The sequence below is a fragment of the Megachile rotundata genome, chromosome 8 (assembly GCF_050947335.1).
Source record: "Megachile rotundata isolate GNS110a chromosome 8, iyMegRotu1, whole genome shotgun sequence".
Lineage (NCBI taxonomy): Eukaryota > Metazoa > Arthropoda > Insecta > Hymenoptera > Megachilidae > Megachile > Megachile rotundata.
Window position 1 is genome coordinate 16,835,324 of NC_134990.1, and position 22,219 is coordinate 16,857,542.

Here is a 22,219-nt window from a genome sequence, read left to right on the forward strand (position 1 = left end):
AAGTATAAATTCGAAGAAAATATTTAAATAATTAGTTGAAATTTTGATACATTTTTGTCATTGACAAGACTCTGAACGTTGCTCTTTTTCTCTAGAAGAAAAATCAACTTTTCATTCAAGCTCTAGATATAGTATATACAACATGTATTCTAAATTTATTAATCTTATTGAATCTTTATATAATAAGTCATGAATTGTTTTTTCATTATTCTTATTATTACTATAAATTATTTATGAAAATAATAATAATATGCTTTTTCAAATTCTGTTAGCTATTACAAAAGTTTACTTTAAATTGAGAGTTAAAAATAACTTGATCTTTACATTACCAAGACAGCATCTTTTCTTTTACAATTCACTGGTATAAAATTTTTGTTTTGTTCTAAATACGCTTAATATTTCTTATTCATGACTGCCGCATTAAAATGCATTACCATCTACGTGCTTACATAAATTTATGTACTTTGTATTACGCTATAATACACATAGGTGGTCAAATTATATTTTGTTTTTTATTTTACAGTCTCAGAAAGTCATACACGAACGGTTTGACTTCATGTTATTAGAAGAAAAAAAAGAGCTCAGCTTTTTATCTTATCAATCAATGTGTAACTTAAACATACTTCAATCATCTTTTAATAAGTTTAACAATATTCGTAGGATGTTTTATCATTCTATTCTTATCACAATTAGCTTTATATCTTCTCCATTTTATTAAACAATTTATAACTTCAAGAATGCAATTTTTATTGTTCTCTATAACGTTTTGAATTTAAAAAATTAAGTTCGTGCATTTTTCATTTCATAACACGATATCGTATAAAAATTCAATGATATTTCAATTTCCGTCGAAGGCGTCACAGACAGTAACACACCTAGCAGCTTGACTATGAAATGATTTTATTAACATATTATAAAATCAAGACTCTAAATGCGACCAGAGGGACAACATGGTACAAGGGCATCCATGTACAAGGAAAATGTACGAGATTCAAAGTACGAGACTTAAATAAATATTGTGACAGCATGGTAGCAATGATATTGAAGAGTCATCTTTCGTTCGTGTATATGGTTGCTGCTGTATCGTTGTCCTAGATCAACTTGATCATGCCAGGTAGCTATAAGTGTCCTTTTGACCCTCTGTGCGCTCCAGATATTCTTTCTCAATTAAAATATCTATACATTTCTGAAAGAGTAGAATCATCTTATGTTAAGGTGAAATCCTTCTTACAAAAATTGATTTCCAAACATTTTGGGTCATCGATATCATGTCATGATATACTGATATAGTAAAAAATACACGTAGTCAATTAATAAATTTTTTAAATACGTACAAAAAAATTTCCTGGAAGTATAGAGTATTATAAAGAAATTGTTATTCAAGATGACTACTTACCTTAATAACATGTACTCTTGGTTTAAACCTAGAGCTTAATTGATTCAATACTTCAGCGACCAGTTGCTGATGTTTCAATACCTTCCGCATTTTCATAATCCTAACAATTGCTGCCTGAATCAGAAGTTTTCTATCTTCTTCTATATGTTTATGTGTCGTTTCTTGTTCGACCTTCAGTTCCGTTTTCATTGGTATGTTAATATTTACTCTCAACTTTTTGCTAGCAGAAGAATATCGATATGTAATAATTCATATAACAATTATCGCGTGTATGATTAAATAAATATACATACTTTTTATATCCTGCAAAAAGTTCCACCGTCGATAGCGGTGTCAATTCGCTTTCGTCGTCCGTAGCTGCTGTTAATAGCTTAGCTTTCAACAGTATTTGAATAACCTGCGATATTAAAAATATTTGTAATGACGTTTAGATTTGTTATTTCATTCTCAATGTTTCTATGCTACCTGAAGCAGAAAATCCATTTTTATTTGTGTAGCATCGTGTAATTGTTGTATCGTCCATAATGTAGAACCATTATATTGTAACAAAACAGCCATTTGAAAAGTGGACGCTTGCAACGTATATCTGCAAATATACGATGATCTTTTACTGATAACTGATAAAAAACATTCCTGATTTGCGACTTATTAAATTTATCTTTTGTCACCTGTTTTTGAAACAATTTGTATGTAATTCTCCTTTGGACATATTGTATAACCAATTTAACTTTCTTCCACTATGTTGTGAACTATAGAAAGTGGTGAATCTATGTACAGATCTTTCTAGCTGTAATATACAAAATATTGCATTGTACTAATCCGTATTTATGAATATAAAGTAAATAAATCCATAACCCAGGTTACCTCTGTTGGCAATGAAAAAGTAAACGATTGTTGAAACGGCCACGAACCAGAAGATAACACTTGTATACTGAAATCTATATCCAGTGGTTCAGCAGAGTTTGTCAAATGTCTTCTGAATTGTTCATTTAGGTCCTTAGACACTCCAATATCCTGTGAACAGACTGCTACAATTATAATGTTATATAATTTTTACCGATATCGTTAGACACTGTACAAATATTTGCTTCTAGAAAAAATATACTAAATTTAATAAAATATATCGAACGCAATTAATACGTAATGATTGCGAAAAGTTTTACAGTCTAATACAGTACCTGGAACATTCGTTGTAGCTTCGAAGTATATTCAAAACCACAAGTCTGTTTCAATTTAGAAATCATAGAAGCTTCTGCATCATCACTGGCAGACATGTGTTGTACCAATCGTTTTGCTAACATTTTGCTATAGAACTTTTGGAATACATCTTTGTCTTCGATATATTTGAACACTACCATCTGTAATGAAAATATAGTATTATTTGATTAAAGTGTCTTTGTTCTTTCTTTCTTGATTGAAATAATTTCTACTCACAACTTGATTGAGTGTATCCTCAAGTTCTGCTTCTTCTGGATTTTTACTACTTTTTTTCAATAATAGATCACAATATTTTGCAAGTAATTCTGGTGACTTACTGCTGCTATTTGCTGCTCTAGTTACAGAATTACTATTAATAAATCTTCCACAAGCCTTATCAAGAGCTGCCACAAAGCCACTGTCGTTATTAAATGCAACAAGTACTAGAGCATTGTATTTTTTATGAACTTCCAAAATTGTGTTTACATAGACCTTTGGATCCTACATGGAAGTGCATTTAAAATGTTACTAATTCAACAACGATTTATTATAGATGCAGTAAAGTAATAAAACAAGTACATTAGCTGCAGAATCGCCGCACTTATCGATAGCTGCAAATCCTTGATTAGCTATATGGCCTTCTAAAAGATTCCGTAATTCCCCAAGACCATTTGATATTCTTGCACCTAGTTGATACATTCGACCCAAATCCGTATTTTTGTCAGCATCCAACAGATTTTGAAATTCAGAATGAAAGATATCTAAATGTTTCTCAATTAACACTCTCTCGCACGTTTTTGCCAATCTTTCGTGCGTTGTTTGGTGCAAATACAGTTGTACCCGTTTTTGCTCTTCCAGTAACCTTTGCTCTGCCTGTAATACAATAGTTTTCGCAAACAATTTCTTCAAAGGTACAGTATATTTCTAAAATGTTATTTAAAACCTTTTTCATATACTCTGTTACTGGATTTTGTCTGAGGAACTCTGAACTTTCTCGAGTGTAAAATCTTTCTGTATCCTCAAGGAAGACATTTTCGAACGAATTTTCGTAGACAGTAAGATTTTGTCCTTTAGCACCAGGGTCCTCTTCATTTAAACCCAATTCTACATAACAATTAATTACACCACTGACTAAACGCGTGTTTATTGTTTCCCCGTTGCGTTCTCGTTCAATCAACTTAAGCACTGCATTTGTGACCTGAAATATACAAAATATACAAAAACATTGAATTCATATTTTCTATTTAACTTCTTACTTCTTATATAATTCAGATTCGATTTAAATTACATACTTGTCTATTTAGGTGCTTGAACAAATTATCTCGCCACGTAACTAAGGCTAACTGATAAATTTCATAAATTCCTTTACGTCCCTCTTCACATTCTCTACGTACCCAGTGACGATTTAAATAAGCGCATACACCATTTAATACTTTACTACTAAATTGATATTCCTCCCATTGTCTCGTATAGAATTGCAATACATCTTCATCCATCAAATCAGTTCCATGCTAAAAAAATAATATTAAGTCATTATATTGGTTATTAATGTCTGACTATTTCCTTATATGATAATTACCTTTAATAAACTAATAAGATAATTTCTAAGAAATTCACGTAAACGTTTGTATAACTCCAAACCAACTAACTGTGCACCTCCTTGAGAAATTTGTCCTTTTTTACTTTTGATCGATGTTCTAGTTAACTGCTGATGAACACTCGTGCAATAATTATATACATGTCTAACAAATTATATAATGTAGTAAGGAAATTACTAGATTATCATCAATTATCTTACAGATAATCAGTCTTTTCTTGTATAAACATTACAAAGGATACGTGTACAAATCGATATATCTTGGTTTAGACATGCATTGCCTGTTATAGACTTGCTCAATACCCTCACGTAGATCTCCCCAGATTTGATCTAAATCTATTTGTTTAAGGCCAGGTGGGCCTCCTTGATGACTCCCAGACCCTCCACTGCCTCTATGCCCTGACATTCTATTTCTATGTGCTTGTCGAGTGAGCGTCACTGTTTCTACTTTCTACCGTAATTTCTGCACAGAAAACATAAACAAAATTTGTATCAAGTACTGAAGAAAATTAAAATACATTGAACAAGAGATTGGGCAATAAAAACAAAACTGAAATGATAAGTGGCATTGTCTCACAATCTTGTACAAAAATACAATGTTATTTAATTACGAATAATTTATGGTTTGGACAACAACTAAAAGAAAAAAAGCAATAAATTCAGTGAATTATCACACTTGATGATTATAATAAATTATTAATTATGTAAAAAAATGAACGTTACAACTATTTATCAAGAAACATATTTGTGGTTGCTGAAAATCTGTGTAAAATTATAAATAATGATATACGAAACCTGAGTGGGTCTAGAAAAAACGGTAAAGAAAACGATCGTGTATTTAACCAAATAAAGATGTTGGTGAAAAAAAATCATTCGATTAAAAAAGGTTAGTCGGTAATTGGAAGGTCCATACCGATGTAGTTACATCAGGATGCACATCGTTAGCAGTAGTAGCTTGAATCTTTCGTCGGGAAACTTCAGAACATCAGAAATCTTCGTGCTATAACACTATCATCCGTCACTACTGAAGATCCACAAAGAGCAATTGATAGAAATAACACCATTGTAACCATTCGCCACGAGAGAAAAGTTTTTTTCGTTGGTAAAATGAGGAAAGTATCGTGATACAGAAAGCGCGCACTCACCTGTCGACGTTCACCACCGCATAACAGGCAGGGTTGGACAAGGTAATTCTCGTGAAAACGTGGTAGCCACCTTTAAGAATTACTAGTAGTTCCCTTTACATGCGTTCTAACGAGAAATTTCAACTGCCTTTGCTCGTTACTCGTGTGCTCTACACGATGACAAGCACAGCAAACCGCAAAACCTAAAAAGTTATACCTCTGTGCCAAAAACTGACTACAGTTGCAATCTGCTACTTTACTTCTGACAGGTTAGGTGTCAGTAGTACCAACGCGAAACTTTGCGTCAACAATTTCGCAAGTTTCTCATTTCACAATTAATATTTTTAATCGATTTTAAATTTTATCCAATTCCTTTCACGATTCTGTCATCATCGCGTTATTATTTTGATTTCGAAAACGCTATTTCTCAATGATTACTGAGAAGTATAGTGTTTTTATCTTTATACACGGACTCACTGATTATGAATTGTACGAAAATTTTGATTACATATTCGTAACAATTTTAATCGTATACGTGTACGTGTGCGTAGATAGATACATAGATTACAGCCTATTGTCGACAGTAAAAAATAAAAATGTATTCACTACAGCTATTAAGTTTTAAAAGATAATATAATAGCACGAGATACATATAACTGTAATATAAGGATATAGTAGTAACTTAGTTTATAAAGAAACATATTTTCTTTATCTTTTTTAATTTACCCGCGAAAGACTTATAACGATTGCTTATAAAAAGGTAAAATTATTATGAATTATAATATAACCATGAAATTTTTATTTTAACCAATTCATTGCAATACTAACATGTTGCCATAAATAAAAAATGTTATTATCATAAAAGGTAAACATACACAAAACTTAACAGTAACAAAGGACTACATTTTGGTGTTACAATGGAAATGCTTCATGAAAAGTAAAGTAGAATAATGTTGGAATGGGTTATTTATTGCCATAATAAGCTGAAATACAAAATTGTACATGTAATATTTTCTTATTATAATATTAAAGCTATTATTTCATTTAAAAATACTTTAAAGAAACTTACTTTAAAATTGATAATTTAGGCATGCCGGGATCAGCACCTTTTCGAAATCCTGCAAAATAAGTTGATTATTTTTGTGAACATTATTTTATTTTTACGCGGTAAAATAATCGTAGATATACTATATATTGGTATATTGGTAATTATTTAAATACAACTCCTAAAAATAATTAAATGGATTTGAATCTAACCTAAAAATAACACAGCGGGAATGAATCCCCAGTGGAATACTACTTTGGTCACTTCTAGGACAATGGCAATTTTTTGTTTCGTACTTGGACTTAATGCCATTTTTATAAAATTATTCAGCGTAAATTGTTAAAATAAATATCTTGCGTTAATGTTTTACATGCGATTGCCTGAAACGTCGAATATCGAACTTCGACCGTAATTGAAGGAAACAACGTTTTCCTAACCTTTTCCAATGGTGTTTTCTGCTTGAGCTAGATGAACTTCGCGATGAATTGATGAACGATTAGCTCCCTCTTGTGGCTGTAATTGAAAACACGTTTCGCTTATTGCGAACGAAGCTTTTAATTTTTATAGCAATAATTTCTTGTCACAGACTATCTAACATTTCGTAGTTCGTGGTTAGTTGATGACAGATCGATTGTCACATATAGTAGGGCTGTTTCGTTTATATACAGATCTTTATTTTCTTCAATGGTAATTTATTATTTTATCGCTTTTATTTTCTTTGTACCAACAGGACTTAGGTATACTACGTGTAAAAGATTTTTTATTTTGTTACAGAGTTCGTCGGGTTATTGCAATTGGGGTATATGCAACTCGCAGGAGTATTGTTGCGGTGACAATGTTTGCTGCAAAGAATCAAATTTCGTTTCGAACGCTTTATTCCTAACGTATGTTCAATATTTCGCTAATGCAAATGGTAATGATAAATACTGACAAAACCTCGTATCAACAGGGCTATCATTTTCTGGATCATAGTCGTTATATGCTGCTGTGTTTATATCTATTGTAATTCTCGGCGAATTTATGGAGTTTTTTTGAAAAGATATTTTAAAATTAGCTATAATTTAATGTCTACACCAGAAGAAAACGATACAGGAGTTTGCAATAAGCCAGGAAACGGCAATAAAGAATTATGTTCTGTAAATGTAGAAAACAAAGACTTGTCCGTATTAGACATTGTTTACGCATAAGTAAGTGTCTTGACTCATTGTCATCAATGTAATCGTTCTACTATTATAACATTTTAAAGTGTCACTCACGCGAAGGAGGTTACAAAATCGGAAATGTAGCTACGGGAAGGGCGGGATATTCGAAAAAAGAAATATATTTAATGTATTAATGTATAATTAATAATGTATTAATATATTACTGGAAACTATGTACGTTTTAACTTTTTTATCCATGAGAAATAAATATTTCTGATAAATAAATACTGCGCAGCATAGTGTGTACTCACGATTCGCAAGCGTGGCGCTACAGCGCTGCAATAGAGCGCTGTCGGTTCGAATTCAGTTCGTTCATGTTGGTAACTCTGTTCCCAATGACGTCACAGTAAAGTTCCGAAATTGAAATCAATAAGTGGTGTGCAATGTTGTGTGCACATGACAGTTGGAACAAAATGGTGATTATGTCAAAACATCCTGATAGAGTATATCGTTTTTGTTTGCCAGGAACGACAGCGTGAATGTTTATCGCAGAAGATGGCTCGGAACGCGAAGAAAAAGTTGGCGATATTCGCTGGAACATCAAAGTGTTTGATATATGTACGTGAGTGACTTTTTGTACGTTTATTCTTCTCGTCGTTCGTTGCAAAATATAAATCGACGAGTCAACCTTTGTTTATTTTAAAATCGAACCTCGATTTCGTTCAGTTACGAGTAGGTACTAGCCTCGATCGTTCGAGTTTCGTTTTTCTTTTATTCTATTTTTCCATTTTGTTTTTTGCGCGCGTTTATCGCGCGTTTGAAGCCTCCCGGTCCGCGATTCGAAATCAGTTGATTTTAGAACCGTTTTCGATATTCAATGATAATTACGTTAAGCTTATAACGGATCATAAAGGGTTAATGTATTCATAGATTCGCTAATGACTTAAAACGGTAACTTCTTTTAGGCAGAAGCAAAATATTGTGCCTCTGAAATCCCTGGAGAAGTAAAATACTATGAGTGAGTTTCATCCACTTAAATATGTTTATTTCGTAAGGAGAAGATACGTGTTATATGTATAGCTGTTTCACCGTTAAAATAGTAAATTATACGGAACACGATTTCGCGTTATGTACGTACGTATGCACATACACACGCGTGTCTACGATGGGTTGATTTTAGGTGTTCCAGAACCGAATATTGTTGCGGTATCGGCTGCTGCGTATCGCCCGGGTTGCATTTTCATCATTTATGGTATTATTGGTACGTACATTTCTTCGTTACGTTCGATTGCAAAAGCAAAAATTCTAGCATCGTTTATTGCAGGATATTAGTTATAATAATGTTCCTGGTGTGCTCCGGTGGTGGTTGGTGGTATCGATATTGGTTACAAGGTAGATACCGAGCAGCCGCGTCAGCCATTCCGGCCAGAACTTCCACTCCGCGTGGGCAAAATCCTCTTCGAGGACCTACTTGTCAGGGACAGAGAGCTCGTATCACGTACAACTCAGCGCGGAACACCGTGTTGTTACATCGTATGTGGAAAGGCGAGTGGCGTATCGTCCGATTAAAATTCTAATTACGACGTTATATACGTATATTTTATAAATAGCTTTTTAGCGAAGTAGGTCGAAACATTATATATTTTTGATTCTATGGAACTATGTAACTAAGTGTTCGTTTACCGTAGGTCCCCAAAGGAACGGAGCGGTGCCTGTTTACAACGGAAATGCGACGACGTCGTCGACGAATTATCAGAACGTGAACGTCGTGTTGAACGATGCAAACTGTCCATACTACCAATTATACGGTCCACCTCCAAGCTACGAAACTGTGATAGCCCAAACACGTGGTAAGATATCTACTAATCCAGCTTGTTCGCCGGATTCTACGAACACGCAGACGAACACGCAGACAAACGTGCAGTCGCCGAGCGTCGCGACGAACTCAAGCCTGCCACGGTGTTTCTCTTACGCTTGTAACTCTTCCGCAAGATTGAATAACTCGTTGGAGCCAGACGTGCAGTATCGTCACGGTAGTGCCGTGCTCGACAATTCTCGACAGCTCGAGAATCCCGAAGGCGTTCCTTTCGCGCGATTTCCGCAATATTGCCTCGGAACGGACGGACCGCTTAGGCAGAATGCGTGTGTTCCTTTCTCCTATCAGGAACGGCCGCCGGTCTTCGAGGATAGTTTCGATCGAATTTATCAAGGAAGTTCCACCAATTACGTTCCGTATTCCACGGATAAATCGTCCGACACTTCCGATCCTGAGAATCAGAATTACGAGCCGAACGCGAAAAAATACGCCACCGTGAATGTCGATTGTCCGGCTGGTAGTAGCAAAGACATTTGGAAAGGCGTTTGGAAAACGAGCGATCGTTCTATTTTCAAGGTATACTCGCGGCCGACTAGCAATAAATCGGAAAGAGGCCCGAGCGAAAAGGAACAGAGTCGGGGACAGACGCGCGAAAGTAGGTCCGAAACGGAGGCAAGTTTTTCATCGGCGTTCAATACCGAATATTCGAATCGTACGAACGACTCGAAATCGACCGTGAATTCACCGGAAGACTTTGAGTCGGAATTCACCAAGAGCGATCGCGTGTACGGTGGTTCGTTGAAAGCGATAGGTAAAAATATTGATAAAGAATATTCCGCTGAAAACGCTTTGTCGAAAATATTGCCCCGTTCCTGCGACGGGCTCATCAATACCGAGCCGACGACGGCGAACGTCGGTGCGAGCCGTCGTAACGCGACCTCTTCGGAAGGTTTATCTGCGGTTAATGTTAGTCCAAATTCTTTCCAATCGAATCCATCCAATAATGTGATATTAGCGCGTTTCGACGCGAACGCCTCGTCCTCCTCGACCAACAACGTCGAGAACGAGACTAGCCGTTCGCGTCTCGTTAACACTGGTACAAGTACAAATTCTGATCTTGAAAGTAAACATAGATTAGACAGATCGAAATCGTTGGACTGAACACTGAAAACACTTTATTATTATTATTATCTTTGTCATCATCATCATCATCCGTATACATAGCGCTTATTCTCGTAAACCTTAACCAATTTATGCGTATCTCGCGTACGACTCGCGCGTTCAAGTCGTACACGTTAGTCGAAAAATGTAAAGATTTGTTCTGCCAGATTTGCACCGGCGATTATGAAATAAACGCGGTATTATTTTTTTAACGATTCTTCGAAGCCGTACGCGACGATTTCACGGTATAAAAGAAATCGTTTAATTAAGAAACAAAGAGGAAAACGTTAAACGTTGGACGCTCGTTGATCCCGTTTTCCGATTTACTGCCCTCGAGACATGCCCTTTTTTCCAGAGACGCTCTTATATTTTTACGATTCGAAAAATGCTTGTTTGTCTCGATAATTGATATACGAAATCAGTCTGGTATTCGATGCGATACCTTTTTGTTCGCATTTGAAGAAGGGGCCCATGGGATCACTTAACGTCAACATCGTTCAATTTGTCCCCGTTACTCATCGATTACAGGGCAATTTATTATCTACCGTTAATCGACAGGTATTGGCGCAGCCAAACGAGCCGTAAATTCGTATTTTTGTACGCGTCAGCGTTTAGAGAAAATTATTTTCTATTCTAATTTTTTTAGCACGTTCGACGAATGCGTTGTTCATTATAGTTCAGTCTCGTTTAGTTTCGCTCAATTCCGTGCTACGAAACGGGCTCGAAGCGATTCCAGTTACGCACAAAAGCGTTCTCCGACGCTGTACTTGATCGTCCTATATTGATATTGGTATGCCAATAATAACTCGTTAGCGCACCTTTTTCTAATCTTTGCACCTCGTCGAATCACACTTTACGAATCACGTAACTTTTCAATATAAATCTAATTAACAAGTTTAACCGATAGGTGAAATTTTACCGATTGTCTCGTGCGTCGTATTTTCTATAACGAGAGTGTCACAACGCCACACCGAAGTGTTCGATGACACTGAACCGCGGTTTTCTCTTTCAAACAAGAATCGTTGCTTTTCAGTTCGATCGAACATCTTAAACGTTTTATCGATTTCTTAATGTGCATGTTTACGCAACTTGCGATATCTGAGGGTTAAATCCTCTTCGAACTGCGATGACCCTATGCGTGTTGTTAACTTTAAGGTGTACGAGTGACGAGAGGTGGTCTGGTCTATTCTAGTCTACTCTAGTCTAGTCTGGTGTGGTTTGTGTCCTACGATTTCGAAGCGAGAGAGAAAGGAATAAGATGTGGATGAGAAATGAAGTATTTTAATTGTATGGTAAGAATACTCGAGGAATAAAGCTCAGCGAGGAGAGAGTGCCGAAAAATTGAGTCCGAATATGATACGTAATTTTAATGGATTGATGATGACAGCTTCTATTTGTAGATATTTCTTTTTTCTTTCATTTTCTTTTTTTTAGGAAGTATTCTTTTCACGTTGTACATAAGAAGGATCGATTTCATTCGTGTTAAAAGGAGCTATAACGGGAAAAGTAAATGGAAACGATAATGGAAACGGAAAAGAAGATGAATCGAATTTCATGCGGATACGTTTCAATAACACGAATGCAATCGTTGAGGAGAAGTGACGCGTAAGTTTTGAAGAAAATTTTTCGATTGTAACAGCGGTCCAAAGAAACAGCGTACGTGCCAATAAACGAGCCCGTTAAGCGAAGTATAACATCGAGTAGAACGGGATAATCGATCTCGCGAAAGCAAGAAACTCGATCTCACAGCCAAGGTATTAGTTTAAAAACGGAAACGAAATTATACATTACGTGCAATACACAGAAACACATACAACATACACGTGCGTACAGTTGCATAAATATAAACATAGATAGAATTATATTTATATACTTATGCACGTGTACACGTATGCGCGTGCATACCTACATACATAAAAACACATAAGTATGTAAGTATGTACTTACAATAAGCAACACGTAAAATTATTTTTTCTAACCGATCCAAGTGGACGACGAGGCCGTTTTAATTGTCCACCCGAATAAAAAAATGTTAAGGTCGTAACAAGTATCGTTCCGAATCACGGGGTCTTCTACAGATTCAGGAAACACTATATTTTATGTGCGTGCGTAATCTGCGTATTATATAGCTTTAACGATATAACTAGTTCGAACGATCCTCCCACCGTAACGTGCAATCATATTCGTATTAATATATTACAAGATATACCTATATTGTACCTCACGCGAAAAGTCGTCTTTCTGAAATAAAGACAAAAGTATTTATTCAGGTAACCGTGTACGATCTAATAAAGGAGCGAAAGGTCGATCGTTTTTTACTCGTAATTAATCGGGTTTCGAGCGTAAACGCGATCATTTTTGCCGGATCGTTTACTCGACCCGAAACCTTGTTTCTCTCGACCTTGCGTTTATCTCCTCTCTACGCTTAACGTCTCGCTGTCTCTTTGCGTGTGACGTCAACGATCGCTCGTATCTTCGTAGACAATTTTCGTTGACTTCTTTTTCCAGTCGTTTCGCGGCCGAATTCGTTTCCAAAAGGTTACCGTCGCGCGGTAACTGTTCGATCGAAGCTGGAAAGAGGCGAGCGAAGAAAAGGAGAAACGAGGGACGGGCGGAAGATAAGAGGGAAAACAATGCGTCGGTAGGTATTATCGGATACATAGATGGATAAATAGATAGATAGGATAATCGTGTACGATAGAAGGTTGCCAACGCGAAGCAAGCGTAAACCGTAGGAGGCAGGTGCACCACTGTCGGAGGAAATCAATACCAGGAGAGGACCGGTAGTAGAGGGGTTGAGAGGCGCGTCGAAGCATCCCCATGAGAGACACAGTCACGAAAAGCTAGGAATACCGATATAGAGGCTGGAGAGCGGATAAAAAGGCTGGAAAACATCGTAGCCTCGGCGGCGAACGGTTTCGGGGAAAACTCCTCCGTTTCTCTCGACCGTTCGCGATTTCCCTCGACGCCATTCACCGAAATCGTATCGACATCCGACCTGCTCTCGGTACAGTGAACCGACGATTCGAGTGACGAGTGATTAGCCGTCCGCGTCGGGTAAGATGTCGGTGAAGGTGAGTGCGCGATAAAACACCGCTCAATTTCCGTGAAACGTACGGAAATAGACGTATGGTGTCTTTCGAAATGCGTCTTTCCGCGAACCGCGTACTTGCGTTACGTAACGAACCTTGACGGAATTAGCGATCGTGGCAAGTGGTCGCATTGGGAATGCAAAATATTTGCCCCGTTAGGCAAATACCTCTGATACCGTTTCGATCGGTGTCAGAGTCCTTTTATTTTCCGGTCGATTTGTACAATTCGAGCGTGCAGGAACTCAGGACGCGTTTTACCCTTCGTGTCTCGTTTATCCTTACGGGAGACGAAAGTACGACAAAAGGCATTTTAATTGTACGAACGGCGCCACAAGTGTCCGTTTCCTGTTAGTACGTACACCGTCGAAACGGCCAAGTCGTACGCGTGCGCGTGCTTGCGCCAGATCCTCGTTGCACGCGTGCACGCGTCGCGTGCAGGCGGCTGCAGTTCCCGCACGAGCCTCGTTCGCGTTATCACCGCGCTCCAAAATCGACTTTCCACCGAAAATCCACTGCGGACCCGCGAATGCGCGAACGTTTCCGCTTTTGCGTTTATCTCGTCCGGGCGTTATCGAAGCACCGACGTCAAACGCTCTCGTGGTTCTTTTGCCCGTACAGTGATTTCACGAACCACCGGCACAAATAAACGTTGGTCGCCGCGAATCGCGTCGAGCGTTTCGCGCGCGAGTCTATCTGACGCGCACCAGGGAGGAGCTCGAAATTCCCATACGGCCGGAACGACCACTCGGGAGTACGTATTTTTAGTTTCTAAAACGTGACCCGACAGCGATTTCGCTAACCAATTTTCCAACGTCGACGCTTTGTTCGAGACCAAGTTTTCTACCCTCTTCCGCGAACTTGCTAGGTACTCCTTAACCCGTGTAATCGCCATGCGACATGACGTCCCGTTAATGGAAAAATTTGCGATTTATCAATTACGTTATCTCGCGTGCTGGCCATTGCGCAACGAACGTTTATCCGAAACGGTGGCTAGTGGAGACTGCAGCGTTCGCCGCGTGCTGTTCGATGGCACGCGTCGTAGCCGGCAACGCTAATCACCGCTCTTTCTTTCCGTAGATGATGATGTACAAACAGGCGGAGTTCGAGGACGAGGACAGTAGCATCGGTTCCGTGGCTCTGAATAGCGACGGGATCAGCACCTCTGCGACGCACATCAGATACCGCTCGGTAAGTTCCACGTGTTGGAAATAACATTTGTGGGCGTACCATGTGGAGCGGAAACACGCGGCGTCTTTTTTCCGTGTCCTCAATGTTGAATTTCGTGACAGGGAACTTCGTTGTGGAGAGCGAGGAGCGCGCTGGAGAAGTGTCTCTTCATTGTGTGCGCCGGCTTGCTGTTGATGATTGTGATGCTGTCGATAGTGATCGGCAGCGAGAACGGGTGGAACGAGAAGCAGATACTTCGGGTGACTTCGCACGAGGAAGGTGAGGTTCGCTAGGAAAGTTAGAGATCGTTTCGGCGATTGAATTCTCTTCTTTTATCTGGACGTCGATCTTTCCCTCGTCAGATGGTACACACTGTTTGACCGAGCATTGCGTAACCGTGGCTGCATCCATCATAAACGGTATAGATCGCACGGCCGATCCCTGCCACGATTTTTACGAGTACGCGTGCGGTGGTTGGATCAAGAGAAATCCTATACCTGACGGGAACAGCATGTGGGGAACGTTCGGCAAGCTCGAGCAAGAAAACCAGCTGGTGGTGAAGAACGTTCTTGGTAATCCTCTGAACCTTTCGATCGATTCAATATATTCTTTTTCTTATCGTTTTCTTTCTACAGAGAAACCGTTCAGCGAGATGATTTCTAAAGCGGAGAAGAAAGCGAAGTACTATTTTCTGTCGTGCATGGACGCCAACGATACGATCGAAGCACGCGGTGCGAAGCCGATGTTGGATCTGTTAGATACCGTTGGCGGCTGGAACATCTCCGGGAAATTCAATCTTAGCGCCTGGTCGTTGCAAAACAGTATGCACATCCTGCAAAACGTCTACAACATGGACGGTTTGTTTACGTGGGCGGTGAACGAAGACGATCGAAATAGCACCAGACACATTATACAAGTTAGTAGCCGCGTTACCGTTTATCATACAGCTTGTTCCGAAACATGTGCTAGGTGGCAGACACTAAATCATTGTCTCGCTTTCTCGTTTTGTTTATTATCTTTTTCTTTCCAGATCGATCAGGGAGGTCTAACGTTGCCGACCGCGGACAATTACTTGAACGTGACGGAGCACGGTAACGTGCTGGTTGCCTATTTGGAGTACATGACAAAGGTAGGCCGGAAACGGGATACGAACCGCACGATGTCTCTCGTCGCCGGTGAATCGCGTACAGGTAACTCGTACACGTTTACAGATCGGCGTGCTGCTAGGTGGTGAGGAGAATTCGACGAGAAAACAGATGCAGCGAGTGATCGAGTTCGAGACCAAGCTAGCCGAGATCACGACGCCCATGGAAGACCGCAGAGACGAGGAGAAGCTTTACAATTTAATGTCGTTGAACGATCTTCAACGTAAAGCGCCTTTCGTGAGTAACGGCGTTTCGTTCGACGTTCGGTGTTTGGCGTTCAACGTTCGACATTCGACGTTCAGCGTTCGACCCTTGATCTTTACCACGATGATCATGCTTCGCCTACTTTTAGATGTCCTGGGTGGACTATTTTCAAAACGCGACCCGTCTCGTCAATAAGAAGATCAACGGAAAGGCGATGATCGTGAATTTTGCTCCGGAGTATTTCGTTAAATTGTCCAAGCTCGTTTTGGAATACAACAAGACCGACGAAGGGAAAATGTAAGTTTAGCGCTCGCATGATATTTGGATACAATTTTTAAAACTCTTATATTTCAGAGTATTGAACAACTACCTAGTTTGGCAGACGGTCAGGTCTCTGACGGCCTACCTGTCCAAACCGTTCCGCGACGCGTACAAAGGTCTCCGGAAGGCTTTGATAGGCTCTGAAGGTCGCGAAGAACAATGGCGATACTGTGTCAGCGACACGAACAACGCGATGGGTTTCGCGATCGGTGCGATGTTCGTCAGAGAAGTGTTCCGTGGCAAAAGCAAACCCATGGTTAATCGATACTCATAATTGTCTTGTATCTAACTCTAACTATAAGCAACGTACACGCGTTAGATAGCAAGCGTAACATCAACCCTCGATTCTAGGCGGAGGAGATGATCGATCAGGTCCGCGAAGCGTTCACTAAGAATCTCAAGAACCTCGATTGGATGGACGCTGAAACTAGGAAAGCCGCCGAAGAGAAAGCGAACGCTATCACCGACATGATAGGCTTCCCCGACTTTATACTGAACCCGGCCGAGTTAGACGAGCGTTACAGAGACTTGTTGATCAGACAGAACGAATACTTCGAGAACAACGTGCGAGTAAACAAGTACAACTTGCGAAAGAATTTGGAGAAGCTCGATCAACCCGTAAACAAGACCACGTGGATCATGACACCGCCCACGGTCAACGCTTATTACAGGCCTACCAAGAACCAAATGGTTTTCCCGGCCGGTATTTTACAGAGTCCCTTCTACGACATGGCGAATCCCAACAGCTTGAATTTCGGCGGAATAGGAGTGGTCATGGGCCACGAGTTGACTCACGCGTTCGACGATCAAGGTATTTATACTTCCTGGGTATTCGACTTAAATTACGTGTCTTTTCCTTGCCTCGATTAAATAATCATTTCCGCTTCGCAGGCAGAGAATACGACTTACACGGAAACTTGAATCAGTGGTGGAACAATGACACGATCGAGAGGTTTAAAAATAGAACCGAGTGTTTCGTGGAACAGTATAACAACTTTGAGATACATGGCCGACGCGTAAACGGACGGCAGACTTTGGGTCAGTTGAATCAACGGTGGACATTTATTTATTCGATGATTTATGTCTCGGTCCATTAATTGAGTTGTTTTGCAGGAGAAAACATTGCGGACAACGGAGGTCTTAAAGCGGCGTATCACGCCTATCTTGCAACCACGAAAAGCTACAAAGATGAGCTGCTGTTACCCGGTCTCGGTTTCACTCATCGTCAACTTTTCTTTCTGAATTTCGCCCAGGTAATCTTTCCGACGACACTGTTAGGAAGTGTCGTTGTTATTAGACTGTTTGAAACATTTGTTCTTTTGTCCAACCAGGTATGGTGTTCCGCAGTGACATCCGAAGCGATAGCTCTCCAGATCGAGAAAGATTCTCATTGTCCACCAAAGTATAGGGTAATAGGCCCGCTTTCGAACCTACCTGAGTTTGCTCCAGAATTTCGCTGCCCGAAAGGCTCGCGAATGAACCCGGTTCATAAGTGCGAGGTATGGTAACGCGCCGTTTCTTTCATCCGTTTCCGGCGTAACGTTCCGTTTAATTCGATCGTCGATACTGCGAATCGGTCGTCGCGAACACTTTTCAACGCGCTTCCATTTATCCGAGCCAGGACCTCACACACATACATTTTTCTCTTTCCCTTCGGCGTTTATATTTAGTGTCGAATATACCGTTACGTGTCACATTTAACCGCGTCATCGATTCCGTTTCTACCGGACAGTTTTATCCGACACACGGCGTCAACTTTTGCGGAGGTGTGACGTATCGAATTCGCTCTTCGTACGTTTGCCGGACAAACGTCAGAGGCCCGTCGTTTCGTGAGCTCCGGCTCGGATACGAAACGTTTACCAACGAGTTGAGCTTCTTTGAGCTTTCGAACGATGCGACGAGCTATGTTGCGCGATTTAGAAACGCGTCAGGACCATTCTGCGAGTCGTTACTCGTCTTATACGGTTTCTCTAACTCGCATTACGAAGCGTTTCCCACGACATGACACGACACGACACTCGAAACGTTCCGTTTCACTTGATTTATAGTGATTATCAGAGACAGTTCGCGCGTCCGTTCATCGAACTCGACCGACCCGAACCGACCCGACCGATCGACCGACCGACTATATCGCAAGCGAAAGCGTGATTTTATTGCGCGAACAGCCATTTTTCACTTTTATACGTGGAATCAGTATTATTCGGTCTATCCGTGTATACGCAGTAGAATGTATCGATCGTGTTTAGCCGTCTAGTTACCTTTCTAAAAGGTAGACGAAGGAGAAGCAAACGAGATACAGAAAGAATCCGTTAGAGACGAGGATTTGACGCGTGGATGTACCGCATAGATGTTCCATTTGCTTTCTTTATCCTTCGTTTGTACACGCGAAAAAAAACAAGGGAAAGAATCGTCGACGATCTCGATGAGCCTAAGAGATTGTAAGCGGCCGGAAAACTGTAGCGTTAAATCGTAAGAAGTTTAGTTTTATAAAGAAACCGCGCGCTAGTTTCGGCGGTACGATGCGTTTAACGTTACGAATTGTTCGGGTAAATATTTTTCAACGTGCTGGTAAGCGTATATTTTGTGTCGCGAAGCTCGTCAACCGAGCTGGAAAGCTTCTTTTATGGGCTAGAAAGTATGTCAACGATCCTACATCATGTATTAGATATTAACTGAATTGTCGTATAATTTAAGGAGTTATTTTGTACAGATAGGTAGCGATTCTTCGCGCTTATGTACCGTCGGGGAGGCGAGATTACGGTGAAAATTTTATCCAAGTCTTATCGAGATGAAAGTTAGTTGGTGCAATTTAGCTCATTCTTCGATGTAAGTACAACTTAATCGATACGGTGTTCGTTAACGGCGTACCATCTCTGTTCTGGGTTGTTCGTCGAACAATCGGTCGATCAGATTCCTTACGACCCTCCATTGCGAACTGCTGGAGACAAGAACAAGAATTTGGTGCGTCGAACGCGCGTTCAAATGCGACATCGCACATTTCGAGCAGATAGACTCGATGTCAATAATGATCGTGCTGTTTATAGGACGCGCGTTTCAATCAAATAAAGAAACGATAAAAACGACAGCCACATCTTCCATCTTCCTTTCCTATCTCAGCTACGATTTTCAGCTACGATTCAACCGCGAAACGTCCACATTTTCAGACATTCTGAAAATTATGGAATCTTTAAAATTCCCTCGGCGAGATATTTGCGCATTCGGGACTCTAAGTATCAGCGTTGCAAGCACGTTAACGATTACGTTGTTGTTTCTTTTTCAAAGATTCGTTCAGCGGTATTATTATACCGTACAATATAGATTCGAAGATTATTTGGTAAAGAATAGGTCGTTTAATCGGAATGTCGCGTATTATCATCGTGGAACGAGCATAAAATATCGTTCCTCGCGCAGAAACGGAACAAGTTATAATATTAATTAAGAGGGCGAGCACTGGGAGATGGTCGTAATTGGCGTACCAAGAGCGCGATAACCGGAGGTGACGGAATAAATGACCGTGGCTGCGAGTAGTGCGTGAGCCTGTCCATTCGTCAGGGTTTAGCTGGCTGTTCAACCGGTCGATGGTCCCGCTTTTCGTTATATCGTTCTGCATTTTCGGCGAAGAAACGCCTTTATTACGGTGCACGCACCGGAGCCCACTATTTTCTTTTCCCTTTCGCCATTCCCTTTTCCCCCACGGTACTATACTTATCCCTGTCTAGACGAATGAATCATACGAGTATTTTGACCGGGCCGCGCGTGGGTGGTACACGGAAAATTGGTCAGATTCCTCGTACGGTCTACGACGTAGACGTTAACGAGCGTTCCCTGTTTCGACGTCTGTCGCGAATCGACGATATTTCTTCTTTTCCTACTCGTTACATCCACTCAGACTCAAGGTAAGTAGACACCGTTACACAATTACCCGATCGAGCATCAATTTTAAAAGCTTCCTTTTAAAACTAAATACCTAATCGATGATTTCACCTCCTTGCACTGTGATGTTTTTGTCAAGTGCGTCAGTCAGAACTGACTAATTTCAACATGAAAACAGACACAGAAACTTGAAATGTTATGTGAATTTGGTATCATACATTTTGGACTTGAACTGCAAATTGAAATGTATTCAAAGTTCGAGTAAAATTGATCACAGCCGAAGTACGAGTGCGTGAAACTTGTCGAAATAGTGTAAAGGGTTAAGAAATATTTTGTAATTAGATGAATGTTAATCGTGAAGGCACAGACTGGTTCCACGACCCAGGGGGCACAAAAAAGTTGAAAGATGACCATGAAACGCCGAGCGATTGAACAGGATACCAGAAGAGAAAAAAATCGGAAAAAAAATACATGGATCCTTTTTCTCGAAAGTACTGGCTGTCGCTGGTGGCGCGGAACAAAATGGCTCTCGACCATCGATGACTGATGCCCTGCAACGCGTGGGGCAACACGTGAACCATCGTTCAACACCCTCGCACAGTTGGGCGGTCCAGTTTCACCGATTTTGAGTCTTTTCTTATTTTTTTTAACCACACGCGATCGTTAACGATCTGCTACAAACTTATGAATTATAACAATAAGCTGCTTTAACGCTGGAACTACCAAAATAACTGGTTTCAGATTTCCCATTTTATATTACAAAATTTTATTGTATATTACAATATTTTATTTTATGGAATTGTATGCCATATTTTGTTGAGGTAAAAAGCTTAATGGTTTAGTATTTATTTATTTTTTCTTCGATAAACGAGCATTTGATGTCGGTAGTTCTAGTGTTAATTTATTCTTACAATATTGGAATTGTCTGCAAAATGAAATTGAGCAGCAACGAAAGATTTTGAGCAGCTCGATTGTGACCGAAAAATATTGTTTTGCAAGCATTAATCTTTGCGAAGCTATCACTTGCGTACGCGATGACTTTAGTTTTATCGGCATTGTTCTTTCGCAAAAACGCGCAGGAAGTTTTTCGGAATTCAAACTATCGAGAATCTCGGTCGAGAATCGCGACTTCCTCCGTCGATTAAAATGTATACGCGGTACGGAAATAACCGATTTCACTGTTTCGTAATGCGAAGCCGTGCATCTCCGTCAAGGATTTGAATCGTTTTGAAAGTCGATTTGTATTTTAAGTATTGCGAAAAAAGAATGACCGATACCCTATCTCGACCATCGGCTCCTTGCAAATCTCTCGGTTCCGGTTTCCTTGCCTCTCTTTCCGTTTTATTTTTATTTGCAACCTCTGGTTCGCTATCCGGCTGATCGAAGCGAATAAAAATTCGATCGATTCGCATGCACGAAAGTTCTCGCGTCGAATTTTAAATCGCTCATTTTAAAACGCGATTCTCTCCGGGGAGACCTTGACGTTCCACGCGTACGTTTTCGATTTCGCGATCCGTGGAAGGCGATTTCGCTTTTTAGCAAACTGCTGACCGACATGTTCGTGAATTTGTGATTCGATCGCTCGAACTCGATCCATTCGATCGACGTAAATGTCGACGAAAAACGATATCGTGGGAGTTTGGAGAATAAGCGTAGAACAGAATAGGCGTAGGAGAAGAAAGGGCGGAACGAAAGACGAGGGAGAAAAGGGTAACGAAGAGAAGTAGGGTAAATTAGGAGGGCGCAAGGACGGGAGATGATCGTCGGAGTATGGCGGTGATGGACGATGGTTCGAGGGGTCGAAGGGTAGGCGAGGGGAGGGATGAACCGCGAAGAGGGGAATGTTAGGTTGCGGTGGCAGCGGGGCAGCAAGAACAGGGCGGCGGAAGAGGCAAAACTGACAGCGAAGAGGGCGACGAGCCGATAAAGAAGAAAGAGA

General features: G+C 40.2%; 4 protein-coding genes and 1 long non-coding RNA gene across 11 annotated transcripts; 3 read left to right on the forward strand and 2 right to left on the reverse strand.

The window, feature by feature from the left end:
* Positions 1 to 883: 883 nt before the first annotated feature.
* On the reverse strand, positions 884 to 5,562 carry Cul1 (cullin 1). Its single transcript, XM_003702940.3, has 15 exons — positions 5,336 to 5,562; positions 5,104 to 5,214; positions 4,433 to 4,653; positions 4,173 to 4,335; positions 3,886 to 4,104; positions 3,537 to 3,791; positions 3,173 to 3,466; positions 2,831 to 3,094; positions 2,575 to 2,754; positions 2,261 to 2,410; positions 2,065 to 2,183; positions 1,862 to 1,982; positions 1,690 to 1,793; positions 1,397 to 1,616; positions 884 to 1,186 (listed from the first exon to the last, which is right to left on the reverse strand). The coding sequence occupies exons 3-15, from the start codon at positions 4,594 to 4,596 to the stop codon at positions 1,106 to 1,108; spliced, it is 2,334 nt and encodes a 777-aa protein (XP_003702988.1). The 5' UTR covers positions 4,597 to 4,653; positions 5,104 to 5,214; positions 5,336 to 5,562; the 3' UTR covers positions 884 to 1,105.
* Positions 5,563 to 6,090: 528 nt separating this feature from the next.
* Positions 6,091 to 7,897, reverse strand: Tom7 (translocase of outer membrane 7). 2 transcript variants are annotated; one of them, XM_076534306.1, is made up of 4 exons: positions 7,740 to 7,897; positions 6,797 to 6,894; positions 6,384 to 6,432; positions 6,091 to 6,297 (listed from the first exon to the last, which is right to left on the reverse strand). In XM_076534306.1, the coding sequence occupies exons 1-4, from the start codon at positions 7,757 to 7,759 to the stop codon at positions 6,282 to 6,284; spliced, it is 183 nt and encodes a 60-aa protein (XP_076390421.1). In that variant the 5' UTR covers positions 7,760 to 7,897; the 3' UTR covers positions 6,091 to 6,281. The 2 variants fall into 2 exon arrangements, with proteins under 2 accessions (XP_076390421.1, XP_003702987.1); XM_003702939.3 differs by lacking the exon at positions 7,740 to 7,897 and having other exon boundaries at positions 6,263 to 6,297; positions 6,572 to 6,815.
* LOC143264968 (uncharacterized) lies at positions 6,980 to 7,424 on the forward strand. Its single transcript, XR_013038991.1, has 2 exons — positions 6,980 to 7,046; positions 7,134 to 7,424. It is a non-coding gene; the product is annotated as an uncharacterized LOC143264968 (long non-coding RNA).
* A 16-nt stretch (positions 7,898 to 7,913) lies between the features above and the next one.
* LOC100883396 (uncharacterized) lies at positions 7,914 to 12,791 on the forward strand. Of its 3 annotated transcripts, none has more exons than XM_003702843.3 (5): positions 7,914 to 8,119; positions 8,467 to 8,519; positions 8,682 to 8,762; positions 8,826 to 9,046; positions 9,190 to 12,791. In XM_003702843.3, the coding sequence occupies exons 1-5, from the start codon at positions 8,057 to 8,059 to the stop codon at positions 10,476 to 10,478; spliced, it is 1,707 nt and encodes a 568-aa protein (XP_003702891.1). In that variant the 5' UTR covers positions 7,914 to 8,056; the 3' UTR covers positions 10,479 to 12,791. The 3 variants fall into 3 exon arrangements, with proteins under 3 accessions (XP_003702891.1, XP_076390408.1, XP_076390409.1); XM_076534293.1 differs by having other exon boundaries at positions 8,826 to 9,034; XM_076534294.1 differs by lacking the exon at positions 8,467 to 8,519 and having other exon boundaries at positions 7,971 to 8,119.
* Positions 9,213 to 19,490, forward strand: Nep3 (M13 family metallopeptidase neprilysin 3). Of its 4 annotated transcripts, none has more exons than XM_012284035.2 (13): positions 9,213 to 9,351; positions 14,648 to 14,758; positions 14,860 to 15,016; positions 15,100 to 15,309; positions 15,373 to 15,653; positions 15,768 to 15,866; positions 15,949 to 16,119; positions 16,235 to 16,383; positions 16,441 to 16,663; positions 16,759 to 17,218; positions 17,299 to 17,445; positions 17,521 to 17,660; positions 17,739 to 19,490. In XM_012284035.2, the coding sequence occupies exons 2-13, from the start codon at positions 14,648 to 14,650 to the stop codon at positions 17,913 to 17,915; spliced, it is 2,325 nt and encodes a 774-aa protein (XP_012139425.1). In that variant the 5' UTR covers positions 9,213 to 9,351; the 3' UTR covers positions 17,916 to 19,490. The 4 variants fall into 4 exon arrangements, with proteins under 4 accessions (XP_012139425.1, XP_012139423.2, XP_003702986.1 ...); XM_012284033.2 differs by lacking the exon at positions 9,213 to 9,351 and adding an exon at positions 12,992 to 13,119; XM_003702938.3 differs by lacking the exon at positions 9,213 to 9,351 and adding an exon at positions 13,267 to 13,552.
* The last annotated feature ends 2,729 nt before the right edge of the window (positions 19,491 to 22,219 follow it).

What these genes read in the sequence shown, in the direction of transcription:
- Cul1 (XM_003702940.3), bottom strand. Translation starts at nt 4,596, where the DNA reads ATGTCAGGGCATAGAGGCAGTGGAGGGTCTGGGAGTCATCAAGGAGGC. An exon ending in AGATATATCGATTTGTACAC is followed by an intron (nt 4,336 to 4,432) that starts GTATCCTTTGTA and finishes ATAATTTGTTAG; the next exon opens with ACATGTATATAATTATTGCA. An exon ending in CTTTTTCATTGCCAACAGAG is followed by an intron (nt 2,184 to 2,260) that starts GTAACCTGGGTT and finishes TGTATATTACAG; the next exon opens with CTAGAAAGATCTGTACATAG.
- Tom7 (XM_076534306.1), bottom strand. Translation starts at nt 7,759, where the DNA reads ATGGATAAAAAAGTTAAAAC. An exon ending in ATGGATAAAAAAGTTAAAAC is followed by an intron (nt 6,895 to 7,739) that starts GTACATAGTTTC and finishes GTTCGCAATAAG; the next exon opens with CGAAACGTGTTTTCAATTAC. An exon ending in AGAAAACACCATTGGAAAAG is followed by an intron (nt 6,433 to 6,796) that starts GTTAGGAAAACG and finishes CTTATTTTGCAG; the next exon opens with GATTTCGAAAAGGTGCTGAT.
- LOC100883396 (XM_003702843.3), top strand. Translation starts at nt 8,057, where the DNA reads ATGGCTCGGAACGCGAAGAAAAAGTTGGCGATATTCGCTGGAACATCA. An exon ending in CATCAAAGTGTTTGATATAT is followed by an intron (nt 8,120 to 8,466) that starts GTACGTGAGTGA and finishes AACTTCTTTTAG; the next exon opens with GCAGAAGCAAAATATTGTGC. An exon ending in GTTACATCGTATGTGGAAAG is followed by an intron (nt 9,047 to 9,189) that starts GCGAGTGGCGTA and finishes CGTTTACCGTAG; the next exon opens with GTCCCCAAAGGAACGGAGCG.
- Nep3 (XM_003702938.3), top strand. An exon ending in GCACCAGACACATTATACAA is followed by an intron (nt 15,654 to 15,767) that starts GTTAGTAGCCGC and finishes TTTTCTTTCCAG; the next exon opens with ATCGATCAGGGAGGTCTAAC. An exon ending in TCACGCGTTCGACGATCAAG is followed by an intron (nt 17,219 to 17,298) that starts GTATTTATACTT and finishes TCCGCTTCGCAG; the next exon opens with GCAGAGAATACGACTTACAC.